This window comes from Bactrocera oleae, chromosome 2 (genome assembly GCF_042242935.1).
Source record: "Bactrocera oleae isolate idBacOlea1 chromosome 2, idBacOlea1, whole genome shotgun sequence".
Lineage (NCBI taxonomy): Eukaryota > Metazoa > Arthropoda > Insecta > Diptera > Tephritidae > Bactrocera > Bactrocera oleae.
The window spans coordinates 11,309,753-11,329,713 of NC_091536.1; the positions used below are offsets into that span (position 1 = coordinate 11,309,753).

General features: G+C 34.4%; 1 protein-coding gene across 3 annotated transcripts; it reads left to right on the forward strand.

Annotated features, from left to right (window-relative positions):
* Window positions 1-4,964: 4,964 nt before the first annotated feature.
* LOC106619955 (transmembrane protein 135) lies at window positions 4,965-18,283 on the forward strand. 3 transcript variants are annotated; one of them, XM_070109007.1, is made up of 6 exons: window positions 4,965-5,271; window positions 13,973-14,163; window positions 14,255-15,043; window positions 15,669-15,809; window positions 16,368-16,534; window positions 17,412-18,283. In XM_070109007.1, exons 2-6 carry the CDS (start codon window positions 14,011-14,013, stop codon window positions 17,545-17,547), a joined length of 1,386 nt encoding a protein of 461 aa, XP_069965108.1. In that variant the 5' UTR covers window positions 4,965-5,271; window positions 13,973-14,010; the 3' UTR covers window positions 17,548-18,283. The 3 variants fall into 3 exon arrangements, with proteins under 3 accessions (XP_069965108.1, XP_069965111.1, XP_069965109.1); XM_070109010.1 differs by lacking the exon at window positions 4,965-5,271 and adding an exon at window positions 10,989-11,080; XM_070109008.1 differs by lacking the exon at window positions 4,965-5,271 and adding an exon at window positions 13,678-13,827.
* The last annotated feature ends 1,678 nt before the right edge of the window (window positions 18,284-19,961 follow it).

Consider the following 19,961-nt stretch of genomic DNA (forward strand, 5'->3'; position numbering starts at 1 on the left):
AAGCTTATACCAACAATTCCTTAAGGGATTTTTTTTGTGATTTTTTTAACTAAGAAAGAGTACTTAGAATTTGTCTATTTGTCTCATTTTTAAATTTTTCGATGCCATTTCTGCTAGAAGTAGTGGAGTTAGAGGGTGATGTCCATTGACTATCGCTATCAGAGTTGACTGCTGGCGAGACACCTGAAGGTCACAGTTTTGATCTGAAATCATTAATTTATTTTTTATTTCGTTAGTAACATATTTTCTAAGCATATGAACCAAAGTCTGGTCAAAAGAGTTGAAAATTAAATGTTTTGGAGGTGCTTGAACAAAATGTTATGTTTTATATCACCTTTCTTACATAAAAAAATAAATTTTACTTAACAATATCATTCCAGAGTTTCGTTCATATCTTTCGGACTTGAATAAAGGATATTCACATAAATTTTCAGATCGATTCGTCGATAAATTTTCGAGCTAGGTTTCCCGCAAGTTGAAAAAAAGTCGGTTAGAGATAAACGCATTTGAAAAAAAAGTGCGCATCGGCACTGAATCGACCGGTGTTTACCTTAGTGCTCATATCATCGGAACTAATTGGAATTTCGTTTTGAAACTTAAGCAACATATTCTTGAATAGTTGTACTAACAATTTAAGCAATAAAAAAGATCGATTTTTTTTAATCATCTAAACTGGTTTCCCCCCTTGAAGAGTCAAGATTTCAGATCAATAATCACGCACGGCCAGCCATTTGAGAAATAGTGTCAGATATCGTCGGCAAGATCTTGGAAAAATATGCAAAAACTGGTGTGTTCAATACTGCATAGCAATTCATAGTTATTATAAATGGCGGCAAATATGTGACACTAAGCTGTTATAATGGCCTACTTAGTAATATGATTTCGCATGTTTTGTATTTAATCTCATGATCTGAAAGATGCAAATGAGAAAAATTGTCAATTAAATGTTTAAAAAGGAAAAGGCGGTTGCTATGCTTTAGACCCGCCACGTGAAAGACAGATTCAATGAGAAGTTTTACAACGTATGGGAAGACACCTCAAGATAAATACAGCAGCACAAATTGGGTGTCGGATTTGATGTGCAATCCAAATTTTCCCAGAGATCCAGAAAGCTTCGAGTACCGGTTGAGCTATAAAAAATATGCGATGGAAAAAATAGAAATACAAATATGCAAATACTTATACTAAGTATGTTTGAGTGAAAGCACGCATACCGCTTGGAACTTATGCTGCTCTTCTTCTATGGTAACATAGCCACATAGATAGTTGGTATGAGGTTTGCACCGCAGCCTAGGGTCTATTATGCCCTCTCCTGCATCACATGTAGTCCCAAAGTCCCAGCAACCTGACAAACTCCAGAAACCTGCTGGGTGCTATTATGGTAACTTACTACAACCGTGGTTCGGTCTGGGCCGAGAACACAAAACATCGCAAGTTACCTTTATCCTTTGCGAGTTCACACCAGTTGTACATCCCAAGTGCAGACTGCTTGCTATGCACTTGGTCCTTTCATTGGATGCGTGGGCGCTCTTGGAGCATCATCTTCCATGCGAACGACAGCTTATACAGTGCATGGTTCCATCTTCTTCGATATTCATTGTTCACGCGGACGGCTCCAAAGGTCTTGCGGAGAACAGTTCTCTCGAATGCTCTAAGTACTTTCTCATCTCGATTCGTCATCATCCATGTTTCTGCGCCGTATAATAGGATGGGAATAATGGTAGACTTAAAGAGAGTAATTTATGTTCGTCGAGTGAGGGATCTACGTCTCAATTGCCTCTCGTTTCCAAAGTAGCACCTGTTGGCTACTATTATTCTGCGCTTGATCTTCAGGCTAAGATTATTGGTGGAATTTATGCTGATTCCGAGATATACAAAGCGCTTAATTTTTTCAAATGTTTAGCTGCCAAGAGTGACGTAGTTCCCGAAACGTGAGAAATCTTTGTGTGTTGTCTCCATTTACTTTGCCCTCTCCTCGTTCACCACAAGACCAACCTCTTTCGCTTTTTTTGTAGCCTGGAAAAGGCTGCGCCGACGGCTCTATTGTAAAGATCTACGATATCAATATCATCTCCATACCCCAGTAGCATTGTACTTTTAAAGAAGACAGTGCCACTGCCATTCAGATTAGTGACACTTATCACTTTTTCCAGCATTATATTGAAGAAGACGCACCTGAGAGAATCACTCTGTCTAAAATCTCGTTTGGTATCGAACGGCTCGTAGTGGTTCTTTCTTTGTTGGGACTGATAATTGTGCTCAACGGCATTCTGCATAACTTTAAGCTGCTATAAAATGATGATGATAACACTCCCGGTACCAATTGACTTTGAACACCAGCTCGTCATACATGCTTTTATCGAACGTGTACATATGTATATAAAAGACAATTGTAGAAAATTTAGAAGTAAAAATCTCTCGGTGATCAGGAATATTCTTGTACAAGTCAAAATCCTATGTGGTTGATGCTGTTCGAGAGAAATATTCTGCGTCAGATATTTGAGAACGTTCCAAAAGTGAACCACCGAACCAACAGAGTCTACCGATAGCAGATTCAATGTATGCTATATTCTAAAAAAATATGTTAGAAATACTTTATGCAGCTAAAACAACAACATGGCTTGAAAATGTAAGAGTGGATTTCGGGAAAGGAAGGATGAGTTACCTAGAGCTGATACTAAAAGGAGAAAAAAGGACAATGCATACTTTCAAAACTTAAACCGACTGGAATTCAAATTTAAGCTCGTATAAAGAAGTAAAAAGTAACATATTGCCCAGCGAAAAATACCAATTTATATTTATCTATTAACGTTTTCGATCATTTTTGAAATATATTTATAATATTTACACACAAAAAATACCAAAAATATCTCTAATGAAGATAAATTGCTGAAATTGGCTGCTGCTAAGCTACTTATTGCCTTTTTTTATTTATTTCTTTTTTACTGTTTTATTTTCATTTTCATTCTCTATCATTAAACACCTTGTGCACCACTACTTGAACACAATTTCAGCAGTTCTCTTCAATTAAATCCACTTGTACACAAAGTCAGCATTTTCCCTCTAACATTTTGTATTCGCCCTCCAACTTGCCTTCGCACTTCTAACCTCAAAGACAACAATACAAGCTTTTGAAAGGCGGGAGCAGCATCGAAACTTACGCTCTAACTGGCGCAATTTACAACTTAATCTCTGCTCTTTTGGTTTTGGTTTTAATTTTATTGTTTATTTACCGTCACTCCACGCTGCCACTCTGCACTTCCGCATCGAGCAAGAATCAACAATTCAGCAATTCAACTTGGCCAACTGTAATGGCAGACTTATGCAAAGGCCCCCGCCCTCACTTTCTTGTCTCTTTCTTTCGTTTTGTATGACGCTCCAGCGTCAGCTAGCAAATAAAGAAGCCAACAAACGGAAGACAAACAAAAGTTGCGGAAGTTCAGATTGCACTCAGGTGCGTGGCGGAAGCACTTGTATACTATATATGTAGATATATATTTTTATGTTCATATACTTATATGTAATAAATATTGATCACATGGGGACAGGGGCTCAAGCTACAAAACTTGTGCATCGCATACACATATATTCTAATATCAATTTGTCGCATTTTTATTTGTTAGGTGTCTAGTAACCGATAGTAAGGTTTATCAATTGTGTACGGAAGTTTAACAAATCACGATAATCTATTGCAAAACCAATTTCAAACGAGAAGTTGTGGTTAATACGCATGTTCCAACTAGTTTTTCAAAAAATTGTGTCACAAAATATAATAGGTTAGGTTAGGTTAGGTAAACAGGCTGATTTTTCGAGACTTTTAATCGGGCTGGTATATAAATGATAAATTATAATATTTTTCACACCGATAGTTTCATGCCATGATCGATAATTTTCTGAAAAACATCAAAATTTGAAAGCACACTGCACTTAGACGTATGGTGTAATTTTTTCGGAGCTGGTCTTAATAACAGCTTGATTTTTATTCAGTTAGATTTTCCGGTACAGCGTTTTCAAATCGTGCAAATTTATTACCAATATTCGGTCGACACAATCGTTCACCAGAATCAGTAATTTAAGCAACCATGGATCGATTTAACACCACGTATACTCTAGTGGATAATGCGCATCCTCAGAGACGACGTACAGTGCGAACTGAAGACGCTATTGCTGGTGTAGAGCAGAGTATAGAAGAAGACCCTTATGAGTTTATACGCCATCGCGCACAACAATTGGAAGTATGCCCATCCAATTTATAGAAGATTTTCGGAAGGACTTAGGTTTCCGGGCTAAAAAAATCTAATTCTTGGTATTAACATTAAATTATATGCATATTCTTTCCTCTTAGCAATCGTTAGTTTAGTTTGAGAAGAGCGATACCATCGCGGTGTCAAGCCTCAGCTGTATTTAGAATTTACTAAAAATCAGTTATAAATACCTGCATACCTGTGTTTAATATTTATCGCCAAAAAATTCCGTGGAACACTTCGGAATTAGCGAAACTCCTGATTAAAATTTTAGTGCCTTATGATCCTGTTAAAGCTCTGCAGTCATAAGTGAAGTCATCGAATCTTAATGTAAGCTAGGCAATACATTTTTCTGCTAAGGTACAACCATTAGATGGTTCTTTGGTCAACTGAGCATTTGTAACGCATATTGATTTGCCTTTCGAGACAGAATACCATATAGGCTTGTACGGGATTTGGAAATCCGGTAATAATACGCTGATTAGTATACTTCCTTTATACAAAAGTAGTTATTGATAAAACTAAAAAAGAAAGATATTTTGCTGTTTTACTGTTATTTAGAGCGTACATATTTATGTGCATATGTGTGGAACGAAATTATGAGTGTTTAGCGCCATCTGATGTGCGATAGCACTGTAACTTCTTTTTGTGCTCTTCAACTTGTAGAAGAAGCAGCAGCCATAAAACAAAACGAAATGTCAAAAACAGCTGCCAAAAGTTTATTGTTTTCATTTTCAACTGCAATGATTTATTATTTTCTACGCTGTATTTTGCGCTCAAATCGTTAAATTATTTATACGCAAATTAACATAAAAAGTGAAACGTTGTGCATAATTTGAGTGAAGCAATACGCTGTTGATCGGAAAAAATGTGCAAGACAATAATTTAACCACAAAAGCTGTGCTGACGAAAGGCTGTGTGCGTAATTTTGGATGTGCTGTGCAACGCTGTGATTATAAATAATCGAAACTTTGAAGCGTTTGCCGAACTCTGCTCTTGCAATTTTATAAACAGCAACTAAACAAAGGTAGCTTAGAAAGTGAACAGATGGCTAATTGTGTGTAATAATGCTCAATTTCAATAAATCAATCGTATATAATTTTACTTCCTGTGATGCACGCATGTACATACATATGTAAATGTGGTAATGCTAAATAAGTTATGATAAGCGATGCATTAATTTTTTTTGATGGCCTTGCAATCATTCGTTGTAAATAAACATTACGCTAGTAGCACTAAATAAAAATTACTTGCAATTTTCAGTATATGTATATAGAAAAGCGATTCGCCTAGAATCGCGCAGTTGAAATGGATGTACGATAATATTGCCGGCTAATTTGCATTTTAAATTGATTGTAATATATTTCACTGAAATCATTAATATGTGTGTACGAATGCACCGTCTTGAAGTTTATTTCTCTAACCTCTAAAATCATATTCATTAAAAAGTAAACCTCGTTAGGTAAAATTAAAAGAGTTAAAAAACATGAATTACTTCCGTCGTCTTCAACGCTATTAAAAAGTGTTTTGTGAAACATATGTTTGTGCTTTGAAATATGAAGTTATCTACATCGAAACACCTTTTTATACACAGATACTATAATGATAATTCAAGATAAAAAAAAGTTAATGATAACTATATGCTATACCCTGCACAGGGTATACTAAGTTTGTCACGAAGTTTGTAACACTCCGAAGGAAACGTCGGAGACCCTATAAAATGTATATGTATGTAAATGATCAGCGTAACAAGCTGAGTTAATATAGTCATGTTCGTGCGTCTGTCTGGACATACTAGTCTCTCAGTGTTAGAGATATCGATCTGAAATTTTGCACACGTTCTTTTCTCCCCAAAAAGCTGTCCGTTTGTCGGAACCGACTATATCGGACACTTTAGCATATAGCTGCCATACAAACTGAACGATCAAAGTCGTCCCGTTCCCACGACAGTCGGGTCTACGTAACCGGAACGGACCCGGATTTATTCCGGCCAAGGACTGTCAACTCGGTAGAATTCTGCCGCTATAACAACAACAACATCAAAGTCGTCATGCCTTTGTATGAAACACTTTTTTTATTTGACGAGATATTTTCACAAAATTTGGTATTGATTATTGTCCATGGCAACGGTACAATCTCCGAAGAAATTGCTTACATCGGATCATCCAAACAAGATAAAGATCTCTTTATATCCTTTATGCTTTAAGAAATGCACCTATAAAGGGTATTAAAGCTTCGGTGCAACGATGCGAAGCTAACGTTTTTCCCTGTTTTTTACTAACATATGAAATAAAATTAAATACTTATATGTAATTTAAGCATTGTGATTGTAATGATTTATCATTTATCAATTAAATGATGTCATGGAAATCACAATACAGACAGACAAGAGGCAAGGCTAAGGCATGTGTAATTTTACTGATTTTTTCCTCAAACAAGCGGGGAGTTCTCAGCTTCTATAATAAAGCTAAAAACTCGTAAAAAATATTAAATGAGTATACATTGCCGAGAAAGTCAATCAAGCTGATTTTTGCCGGACAGGCCCAAACTATCAACATGTAACTGACCATCCTTAACCTACATAGAAGATTGCTACACTTTAGATCTGAAAATCAAAACGTCGAAAGGTTTACATAAGATAATCCTTTGAGTGCCGTTAACACAGGGCGACAAATAAAAATTTGATGATTAACTAATGGCCGGAAGCGTAAAGAAAAAATTAAAAAACGAAACATGCAACGAAATAAATTCTGTAATCTAATATGTACATATATATGTATATTTTTACAATGCTTTGAAATTTGATAAGTTTGTGAATTGAAAATACGCTGTTGATATTGATTAACCTAGATAGTTATAATTCATATAGCAATTATATGTGTAATATATTATATATAAATATGTAGTAATAGCAATTAGATTTTCATATATGATTATTATTCGCGAAATGCCATATTTTAACAATTATATGAGAATCTTCATATATTCTTGCGAATGACCGTTCAAACATACATACGTATAAATTTCAGACAGACTTGTACTTCTTTTAACAATTGTATATACATATGTATATATTTTTGTGCATATGTACATATATTGGCTTGTGTTTTGAAGTTGAGTGCTCAGTTTATAGAATTGATACTTTTCTAAAGGGTTTTTTTTTCATATAAAAATTAAAAATATTATTCAAACTTTTTATTATTCCAAAGATATATATGTACATATATTACAAGGATTTTCTGAAAATTTCAAAGAAAAAATATTCAAAACTCCGCCATTACAACGACATTGTCGGCACTCCCTCGGAAAAAAAGGTGACTCCGCGTTGACAGCAGAACTTCTTATAGTGTCATCAAAAGTAAAAAAAAACAAGTAAGGAAGGGCTATGTTCGGATGTAACCGAACATTTTATACTCCCGCAAAGTCAAATAGTATACTCGTTTGAGATTTCTTTGTGGATTGACTGATATTTTCGGTGGAAGGTCAACTATAGGCACTGGGGTCCACATATTTAGTACTTAGGGGCTTAAACAGTTTTGCTTCGATTTAGACAATTTTTGGCCACAAGGTGGCATACTTTAATCGCATTATTCACGCATAGTTTTATCCCGATACAGTCATTGTTACCTCATTTGCATAGTGGAAAGTGAAAGAATCAGATGGAATTTAAAATGGTGTTATATGGGAAGTAGGCGTGGTTGTAGTCTAATTTCGCCCATTTTCGCACCATGACATAGAAACATGAAAAGAACGTTATGCACCGAATTTGGTTAAAATCGGTTAAGCAGAACTCAAGATATGGGGTTTCACCTAAAAGTGGGCGGTGCCACGCCCACTGTCTAATTTTGAACGCGGTTCCTATAAAGTCATCTCATACCATCCCAGAGATAAAATTTAATGTCTCTGGCGTGTTTAGTGCTTGATTTATCGCGCTTTTAGTAGTTTTTAACAGTACCGTTATATGGGGAGTGGGCGGAGTTGCCACCCGATTTCAACTATTTTCACACCGTCAATAGAAGTGCTAAAAAAATTTGCTTCTAGTGAATTTTGTTATTAAAGCATTAGCGGTTTAGGAGATATGCACATTAAACCTATTAGAGGCGGGACCACGCCCACTTTTTAAAAAAAAGTTTTAACTGCAGATGCCCCTCCCTAATGTGATCCTGTGTACCAAATAACAGTCTTGTATCTTATTGCGGAGCTTAGTTATGGCAAGTTATTTGTTTTTGATTAATGGCGTTTTGTGGGCGTGGCAGTGGTCCGATTACGCCCATCTGCAATACCAACCGTCTCACGGTACCAAGAAACATGCCTACCAAGTTTCATAATGATATCTCAATTTTTACTCAAGTTAGAGCTTGCACGGACGGACGGACAGACGGACAGACGGACGGACGGACAGACAGTCACCCGGATTTCAACTCGTCTCTTCATCCTGATCATTTATATATATATAACCCTATATCTAACTCGATTAGTTTTAGGTGATACAAACAACCGTTAGGTGAACAAAACTATTATACTCTGTAGCAACAGGTTGCGAGAGTATAAAAATACATGCTTTAAGTAAGATCATAAATTAGGTATTGGACGAAGCAAAAACAAAACAAGTAAGGAAGGTCTAAATTCGGGTGTAACCGCACATATTATACTTTCGCAAGGTAAAGTGAGTACGGGGTTTTCGTATATATTTTAACTAAAAGTAGGAAGTATTGCATCCATTATTTACAATCACAGGTAAGAAGATACACTATTATTAGAAAGAGATTCTTTCGGAATTTCATTAAGATTTCTTACATATTGACCGATAAATGGGGTATAAAGTCAACCGGAAGTTCGAAAATATTTATATTAGGTATTTGGGTTCAGCGATTCATTAACCCGATTCTACCTACTTTTGACAAGGGTATATTATTATCAAGGAAACATTTTCCCCGAATAAAGTTATATTAATTGTGCAAGTCATAAAAAAATTCATTTGAAAATATGAATTTTTTAATGTGGCTCTTAAAATAAAAAAAATTAAAAACAAGTATTAGTAGCAGTCTTAAATCTACATATATAGTATATGTACGTACATAGGTACATACTCCCAAAGAGCATAAGAAACAGTACAAAACGAAATTAGGAAAATCTTATCACCAATTGCTTGACCGCAGTTGAAAAAATGGCGCGCAATACAAAATAATGTAGACAACGGACGTTTCAAGCATAAATAAAGAAAACAAAGAGCATGAAAAGAGTAATTTTCACACTAAATATTAATACTATGCGCAAATATACAGTGTTGTACACTAAAATGGAGATAATTTTATATAATTGTTTTGATTTAAAAAATGCCTGAAATCTTTGATTTCAACTTTGTGAACGTCTTAAAATTTTGATGTTCCTCTGTTAAAAAAAAAAATTATTAATACCGTTTATATATGGTAACCAAAGATTAGCAGGAAGTAGACTAAAAAGACACAGAGATTTCAAAAACACCTATACTCGTACAATGAAGCCTGTTACTCACAGTTAAATGCCAACACAGCGAACGCCTCTGCATGGATGATTTTCACAGAAAAGATCCTTCTCTCTCCCCGTGAATTGCGTTCAATGAGGTCTGATGATTCAAGATTATAGCGAACTCTCATCTCTATGGTTGATTTTCTCAGTAAGTATCCTATTCCCTACTCTGGATTGCTTTCAGGGAATGAAACTATCACACATTGCAGAAACGATGTCGAATTACCGCGCTTTAATAATTAAGTGTCAAAACATTTTTACGTTGTACTATTTTAATGAACTTCACTGTACTTATATGTTTGCCTTCATGAGCACAATATATACATATACCATATATGTATGTATATGTTTAAATATACATGTGTCTCATAGCTTCTTTATGCTTAAACGCAATCTTTCAGAGAATACAAAGAATATGTGCTCTTGTGTTGCAGATAAATTTTCAAGCCTTCCTGTTGTAGCAGTTCCTAAGCTCAGTCTGAAGGTTGTTGTTATCGAATGCGAAGTCCAAAAATACGCTTTTTCGATAGCGTTGTATATATAAAAGGATGTTATGTTGGTTAGCTGGGCTTTAAGGGATATTCAAAACACCCTACCCATCTTCTACTAATAACCTTATGCACCCAAGCTAAGAAAACTATCCGCTTTATGAAACTCCGGTTGGTGTAGTCAGAAAAAAGTTCAGCTCCAGCAACAATAATCGCCATTCCCACGACTGTGGGGTCTGCGCAATTGGGACGAACCCGGATTTTCATCTGGCGAAGTACTGGCAACTCGATTGTATTCCTCCAAATTACTTCAGGATTGTTTTCTGTCGCTACAACAACGACAAGAATAGCAACAATGATCCCATTTAGTCACTAACAGAAACTCTCAAGTTTTTTTTCCATCTCTCCGAACTTTCAACATGCACTGCATCATCCGGTTTTTATTAATTGACTTCAGCTGATCTTTGGAACTTACACACATACATCCATTTGTAGTGACTTTTAAGACTTGTTTACTCTAAATAAATTGAATGCTTATTAAATAATGTTTAAATAAAAATTATGACACTGCTGTTGCTTTGCGCTTAGCTCAAATTCAAAGCAATGAATTAAAAAACTTCTAAATATAAATTACATACAGCAAAGGTGCTTCATTACAAAACAAAAAACAATAGCTTCTGTCGACAAGCTATTATTTAATTGCTTCCTCTCGCCGCAGTGCGTTCAACGAGGGAAGTGTGTTGGTAGACGCTTTATAAAGTTTTAAGCGCTCAGGTGAACTCACTTGCCGCTGCTCACTTAACGATTTCTGTAACCACTTAGTGATTCAAGACGAATCAAGTAAGTCATTGTCTCTCAGATTTTAAGGATATCATAAGCTAAGCCTTATACCAGTTCGCAAACAATTTAATGCATACATAATATACCATACATGGAATAAGTATGAGGATGGGGAAACGAAACTTCGTTGTTGTAGAAGAATAAAACATAGAACAGTAAAGTGACCTAGATTAAACTCTCGCGGTTTGTTTTGTCGTTGCAGTAGCTTTCCTTATTTATTTAAAACTGCGAGTCTGCCACGGTTATCGTGGCAACGAGTAGACAGCTAAAGCCCTTCAAAGTGTGTTGTGGAACTTTATCAATCAGGTACAGCAAGAGCCTGAATAAGCCAAATATGTCGACCCTTGTGCTTGAAATAGTGTTTTTGTGAGAAATTCTTCTTCATTACTTTAATATAAAAAAAACCTCAACCGAAAATCATCGTATTTCGGTGAAAGTTTATGGTGAACATGCTCTAGCTGAGCGAACGTGTCAAAAGTGGTTTGCGGAATTTAAAAGTGGTGATTTTTGCTTGAAAGACGAAGCATGTCCAGGGCAGCTAAAAATGTTTGAAGATATAGAACTAGAATCATTACTCGACGAGGATTGTGGCCAAAGACAAGAAGAGCTCGCAGAATCTTTGGAAGTCACACAAGCAACCATTTCAAAATGTTTAAAAGCAGCCGAATATATTCGTTGTAAGACGATTTTGCATCTCTGAAGTGCTGCTTGAACGCTACAATAAGAAATGGTTTTTGCGACGGATTGTGACCGATTTAAAAAAAAAATAGATTCATTACAACAACGCTAAACGCAAAAAGCCATATGTGAAACTTGCCGAAGCATCCAAATCAACGGTAATGCCGAATATCCGCCACACCAAGGTAATGCTCTCTATTTGGTGGGATTAGAAGGACGTGCTGTATTACAGACTTCAAAAACCGCGTACAACAATTAATGGGGAACTTTACCGACAACAACTCATTACTTTGAAGAGAGCGATTGCCAAAAAAAACGCGCGGAATTTGCGACTTGACACGAGACAATAATTTTCCATCATGACAACACTCGGCCTCACGTTACAAGACTGGTTTAAAACACAGCGGCTGTGAAGTTTTGTCTAACCCGTCTTGTAGCCCGGACCTTGCCTCTTCTGACTACCATTTTTCCGGTCGATGCAGAACTTCCTCTCTGGAATCAAAACAGGGTTTAAAAAATGGGCTTTGATTCATTCATGGCCGCCAAGCTAGCGCAGTTCTTATGGGATGGAATCCACAGTTTGAGAGCGAAATGGGAAAATAATATGAAATATTTACAAAAATATCAAATTGATAAACCAGAAGTATTCTCTACTTTAAAAAGAAGGAGAAAAGTTGTTTGTGAAGGTATGCCTAAAGAAAATAGTCCATTGGGCATATATCTGGACTGTTAAGTGGCCAACTATTTTTCGAAGAACCCTTCTATGACTGAACCGCATAACTTAAGTTTTGTTGTTCTTTCTTGCATTTCTTAACACATGCTGTCTCTGTTCGGCACAGCTACCGAATGAAATGTATTCGAACATTTAGTGCAGGCTGTATTTATTATTAGTATTTATACTGCAAACATTTATAATTTATTTGTTAAATGCACTTGAAGAGTTAGAACAATAAAATTGTATACATATGTGTTTGTATGTATGCTCATTTTCTTGTAATAAAACAAGAATAAACGCTAAATTCGGTTGCACCGAAGCTATAATACCCTTCACAGGTGCATTTCTTATAGCATAAAATAGTATAAAAAATCTGTATCTTGATTTTGATCGTTAAGTTTCTATGGCAGCTATATGCTATAGTTGTCCGATTTTAACAATTTCTTCGGAGATTGCACCGTTGCCTTAAACAATAATCCGTGGCAAATTTTGTGAAGATATCTCGTCATTTAAAAAAAGTACGTGTGGCTCTCGGGCACTGCCGCGGTAAAGCTATTACATAGCATTTTTAAATCAACTTATGCAATTATAATTATTTATTTATTTTTCATGCAGTATTCTGTTCCAAATGGTGGGGTAGCTATTTACTAAACTAATAATATTGTTACTAATATTATGGCTCTGAATATTGAATAATTTATTTTTTATTAATTGCATTTTTAGTAAATTTTATATTTTTATTTGGCATTAAAAAAATTATATCTTAAATATTATTATTTTTGAATCGCCCTGCTGTCTCTCCAATTGATGTGTGCCGCTTGAGATATGCGAAAATACGCCTACAAGTATGCAAACATTTTGTGCATACTTTGTGATCGTGTTAAGTTTATTTCCGTTACGGAATTTCTTGATTTGGTCACAGCAGCTTCTTGGGTAGAAAATGACGTGTGCAAAATTACAGATCGATATTTCAAGAACTGAGTGACTGAGCGACTCGGTTCATCATGCTAAGCATGATTATATATATTTTATAAGGTCTACGAAATTTTCTTTGGAGTGTTAAAACCTTCGTAACAAACTTAATATACCCTGTTTAAGGTATAAATATCATCGCTGACATTTTTATCACCTTAAATAAACTATATTTAGAATACACACGCTGTCAATCATCCAAAGATTGCCTGTTTTACTAGCGCTATTTATCAATAAAGTAAACTTCTAACAATCGATTTAGGGTTATCATAACGCTAAGCGCTAGCTGCTGCTTAGTGGCTATAAGATTGTGACATAGCAAAGTACAACAAAACGCGCTGCTCGAAACACGCCGCTGTTAATAGTGATAAAGTGTAGCAAAGTTCAGTATACAGTAGTAAAATAAAACAACAATTAGTGTATACAATTGCATATGTGCTTGTTATTGTTGTTTTAAAATAAATAAATTGTGAATTTTATTAATTATACAAGTTTTGCAAAACAAACAATTCACTTCTCCATTACAGCTGTGAGTTCACGACTCCACTAATACACACTTGCAATCATGACGAACGCCCTTAGTCGCATCCTGACGCCTGTTGACTGCACCTGCAAAGATTTCAATCATCCATGGACGGATAGCTGTGCAAATGCGTCAGCGGGCATCTTACTGGGCGCAATACCATACAGCTTGCGCATCTACACATTTGTCTATGCGGTAAGCACCCAAAACATATATCGTTATAATATCGTTTACAAATTTTTATTTTTTATTTCATCGTTTCCTTTGTTTTTTGTTCTTATTACAGTTATCACTCATAATGCGCCATCGCATACCAAACCTTACCGACCTTAAACGCACCCTACTCGGCATATTACAATCGTCCGCCTTCCTCGCCTCCAATAGCTATTCATTCATTATGTTTAATTGCCTGTTACGTAAATTAATCGGTCACTATTATTGTGCCACTGTTGCTTTCGTACCCTGTTTTATCTCCAGTTTTGCGTCGATACTGGTCGAACGACCAGCACGTCGTCCTCTGTTAACACTGTACGTAGCAAATTTGGCTACGGAGACGCTCTGGCAAATGGCCGAGGTACGCGGTTATGTGCGTTCGATACCACAAGGACAAGCTCTAATCTTCGGCATTAGCATATCAACACTATTGTATCTCTATCGTTTAGGTCTACATAAGACGACGTGTAAAGATTCATTATTCAATATATTACGTTTCTTTGTCGGTAAAACGGAAGAAGGACCGATCGTGCCGAAAGAGCCGGAGGCGCCTACACCGCAACGATCGCGTGCACCACTCGATTTCCGAAGCATAAATGTATTGGTCCAGCTGTATGCACGCTTTTTGGATGCGGCGAAGAGTCGACACCCCTCATGTCCACATCGTGCTAATTGTTGGCAGTATGCGTTTGTGGGTGGTATCAAGCCTTTCGTCGGCGGTGTGGGTCTGCAAGTGGCATTGCGTTTAATTATGAATTTAAAGAAAATTGTACAAATGAAATTCGATGTGCGGAAGTCTATATTTAGAAAGCAGACACTGGATTTGGGAATATTTTTGGGTTGCTTCTCATTCATATACAAGGTAAGTAGTGGTGAGTGTTGAAAATATCAGATATTACGTTTGCCATGAAGTTTATAACACCCGTGCTCAGCATGACAATATGACTCGATTTAGCCATGTCCGTCTGTCCGTATATACGTGAACTAGTTCCTCAGTTCTTGCGATCGATTTGAAATTTTGCAAACATGACTTTTCTCTCCAAGAGCTGCTCGTTTGTCAAAAACGCCGATATCGGTCGATCATAATCATGTCCTTGTATGTAAACCTTTTTTATTTGAAAACATATCTTCACCAAATACGGCATAGGTTGTTATCCAAGGCAAAAATATGTTCTGAAAACAAATTGCTCAGATCTGACTACTAGAGCATATAGCTACCGTACAAACCCATCGATCAAAATCGAGACTTTGTATGGCAAACGTTTTTATTTGTCAAGATGTCATCAAGAAATTCTGCAAAATCAAAATCTAGTTGTTGTTCAGTCTTAACTGAGTTCCATTCCAAGCCAACAAAAACAGATCACTAATCTTAATTAACTCTATAATTTTATAAAAATAAACATACGTATGTAAACCCTCATACTATTAAATTGTATTCGTATTAGTTAAAACATAATTTTTGATTTTATTGCATTCTACATGTTCAGGGTGTTTCGTGTACCTTGCGGCATAGCTTTGGACGGGATGATCCACTCTTCGCCATACCAGCTGGTCTGTTGGCCAGCGTGTCCTTCACTAAATATCCCGATGTAACGGTGGCATTGTATGTTATGTGGAAAGCATTGCAAGTAAGTATATAAACCAATTAGAAATAAAGGTATTCCAAAAAACTTCTGCAAGAATGTAAGACATTCCTTAAATTTCTATTTCTATTTATTTTTACGGATCGATTTCATACATTTTTAACAGCAGCACTCATAATACGTTAAACGAAGCATTCTCCCCAAATATTAATCATATAACTTAAAAATAAATAAAGCCTAAAAATCCCTAATGAACCGATTTCATTCATTTTCGGTAGATATTAAGGTTGGTATTGGGATTATCATTATATTGGGTATATAAGGGTTTAGTGGATATATGGAGCTATTACGAAAATACTTGATATTTATTACAAATGTTATTAAATGAAAAGTAGGCATCGTTGATACCGAATTTGACCATTTTCAAATAAAAAAGTGTCAAGAGAAACCTTGTTCACCATTTGATTCTGACCGGATCGAATTGGGTGGCTACATAGTAAAACATGTGTACTTCATTAAAAATATAAGTACATTTAAATAATGTAAATATCAGATGAGTTCTCCACATAAAATTTAATATACTCATATATTTCTCCCCAATAGATAAACTACAATTTAGGCATTAAGGAAGGCATTCTTCCGCATGTATCCGGCTTTATGCTATTCTTGTATTCCTTCTGTACGGCTGTACTCTTTCATGCAGGCATTCTCGAATCGAAGACCATACGACCGAGCTACTTTAAATTTCTATATGCGATTTCCGGAGAAAGGTGAGTCTAAATAAAGTTTATTTATAGAAAAGTTAATAGAGTAAAAATTTTCAAACACAAAAACATATCTCCATAAAATACCATATGTTAACATAACTTAAGTCGATTCCTGCTAATGTAGACATTTTAGTTGCCAGTAAAAATATTTGCTTATAACTTCGGGTAATTTCAAAGGTCCATTAGTTAAGTATTATTTAAGGTCGCGTGTCGAATAAATTGGTAAATTAAAGCTATTTTGACATATTACAAAAGCATATTATGATATATTTGTCATATAGGAGAAATACCACTATAATAACAGCCTAATTAATATATATTATTGACGTAACTGAATGACCTAGATTTATGGGCAACATAAATATATTGATCCTTGCAGTATTTATCAAATAAATTAGAGGACTGAATGATATCGATCTGAAATTTTGCACATGTCTTTTTCTCCCCAAGAGAGGCTCATTTGTCCGAACCGCCGATATCGTACGACTATAACATAAAAGTGCCATACAAACTTAACTGTAAAATACATTTCCTTGTATGGAAAAATTTTGTATTTGACGACGTATCCTCAAGAAATTTGGCATAGATTATTATCCAAGACAACGCTACTATCTCCGAATTTATTGTTCAGATCCGACCACTATAGCATATAGCTGTCATCTAAACTGATCGATCAAAATCAAGATATAGGTATTTTTATTTTGATTTATTTGATTTTCAATTGACTTTGTTAAATTATTTAAGGTTAGTTTCAAAATTTTCGTTTTCATATAGAGGATATAATCTTGAATTTACTGTACTTATACTTGTATTAATTACATAATAGATTTTAATGTCTTTGTATATTCATATCTTTAATTCATAATTTATTATCTTTTAGAATTAACCGTTTCAATTTGGAACCCTTCAATATCTATGGTCAAAATGCGAGCGAACAGATGCAGGAGGTTTCGCGACAGCTAAATCTTGTTAATAAATCACCATTGCCCAAGTTCTCACTTGCCTCATGGAAATAATATATACAAATATCTACAAATACATAGCGAAATGTTATCTTTAAATATATATGTTAAGAGAATAGCAGACTTATAGCGGCGAAGGAGAACAAAGAATCAGATGATATAGTCTAGGGCAAGTTAAAGTAATGCTTAGAGCATAAATACGAAGTATATGAGAGGGAAAATAAAAAAGTACTATTAAAGTACGGTTAGAGTCCACGAAAGTTTATATGAAATTAAAAAATTAACGAAAAACCATTGTAAAACGTGTACAGCTATTAACTAGTTAAACTAAATGCTTGCTCACCTGCAAAATTTATAACTAGGAATAATATGTCTAAAAAATAAAAATAAAACATATATACATATATATAGTAATTAAAATTTTTGTAAACTATGTACATATAGTAAACTTAAGAATGTTTTGATTTGGTGCGTGATTTTTTTTATTTTTTATGTTTAATATAATTAGATTACTTAATCCATGTATAATTTATTCATTTTGTTTTTAGATTTTTGTTGCATTTTCAAGCGCTTGGCTAACAAGACAAAAAACAAAACGTATTTGCATAATTTAAAGCCGGTGTTTGGAAGAAATACATTTTTTATGATTATATTTTTTTAATGAATTTAAATCAAATATTAGTATATGAATTTTTCTTTATACACAGCATACTTATACACTGCTGCATAGTTGTTACTGAAAGTATTGAACTATTAAAAATAATTATTTTGATGACAGAGGAAAACTGAACTTAACCGGCTAATTGCTTTCTTAATTACTTTAATTGGTTATTGTCAAGGGTAATCGGGTATAATATTTCATTGAAAGAGAACAAAACAACAATATTTCAATGACAGAAAAAAAATTTTATATATAATTGTTTGACTGAAAAAACTTGTTGATTTCTAACATAGAATCTAGCAGTGATTGAAATTGCAAAAGATTGCATAAACCAATTATTTTAATTTTTTGTAATGTGATGTTAAGTTGTATTAAAAAATTAACTTATCAAAATTTTTTTTATAATATTGTAATAAAATGTTATTATTTTTAAATAAACAGTAGGACTAAATGCGATTTAAATAAATATTTTCTATCTAATTTATTTATTTTTGCAAAATAATCACGGCAGTGGCTATATAAACTTTATTCACAACTAGAAAAAGTTCACAACATTTTTAGACTTTATTTACATTATTTACATTATTTTGGTTGTAAACTATAAATATGTATACACATATATATTTTTGTATAGCGAATTTCAGCTTTCAATTTTTTTTACGCTTTCTTTCTTTTTTTTCTTTTTTGTAAACTAGCTCTAGCGTAATTATTACAACAAAAGACAAAAAATTAAATTTAGATATTTAAAAATATATATATATACACATTACAAATAAGCTAAATAAATATTTACAACAAAAATTTTGTGTTAGCTACATGTGCTTATACTTACACATACATACATATATATGTACCTACATATGTATATAAGTATGTACATATGTAGTTATTGAAATCAAAAAAGAATTAAGCTCGGAATTTAGCGAAGAGTAAATATACTAGTATAAAGTAGATATACAAAATATAAATAATAATAAAGTGAATGAATGGAAATAAATTGTATTTGTTATTTATACACGAATATAAGAGCAGTGAAGCATTAATTTTCTCAAATTAAATCCTCTAGGAAAAATTATTTTTAGAAACCTTTAGTTTTTAAATTTATTTAATAGTTACACTTGCCAGCAATTTTTGAACGTGCCAAGTCTATCGGATGATTTCTGTTGTGATATTCTGCTCTTCCAGCGGTTAAACCTCAAAAGTACAACAAAGCAATCTGATTCTGATCCGGTTTCTAATTTTTAAGACAAAACAATTAAAAAAGATTAAGAACAGTTTGATTAGTCAGCAATTTTTCACATAAGATCACTGCTTATGTCATATACCCACGGTTATTGGTTTTCTACAAAATTATTAGACGTTTGGCAAACAAAAAACTTTTATAACTCTCTCAATTCGTTGTTTACAGCGTACCTAATAACGACAGTGACAGCTGGAATACGAGAGTTGCATTTTATATTTCGGCATTAGAGAACAAAAGCAAACATTAATCATCGAAAATCGCTTTATTGATCATTTTTCAAAATATTCTGGCAAACAAATGGTTTTGTTGACATATATACGAAAACTTTCGCAGGATAACCGGCACCTTACCTTGCGAAAGTATAAAATGTGCGGTCACAGCAGAACTTAGACCTTCCTTACTTGTTTTGTTTTCCATACATCCAACATCTAGATTATTGTCTTAATTAAAGCGTTTTTTTCTATTTACTTTACTGATGATCTGAATTATCTGATTACTATCAGAAGTTCTGCTGTCTACGCCTAGGCACTTGGCCGAGGGAGTGTGGGGAATGACGTCGTAATG

Bases quoted from the DNA above. Each gene is read 5' to 3' on its own strand.
- LOC106619955 (XM_070109007.1), top strand. From the start codon at position 14,011: ATGACGAACGCCCTTAGTCGCATCCTGACGCCTGTTGACTGCACCTGC. The intron at 15,044-15,668 runs GTAAGTAGTGGT...CTACATGTTCAG, and splicing joins GCTTCTCATTCATATACAAG to GGTGTTTCGTGTACCTTGCG. The intron at 15,810-16,367 runs GTAAGTATATAA...TCTCCCCAATAG, and splicing joins TTATGTGGAAAGCATTGCAA to ATAAACTACAATTTAGGCAT.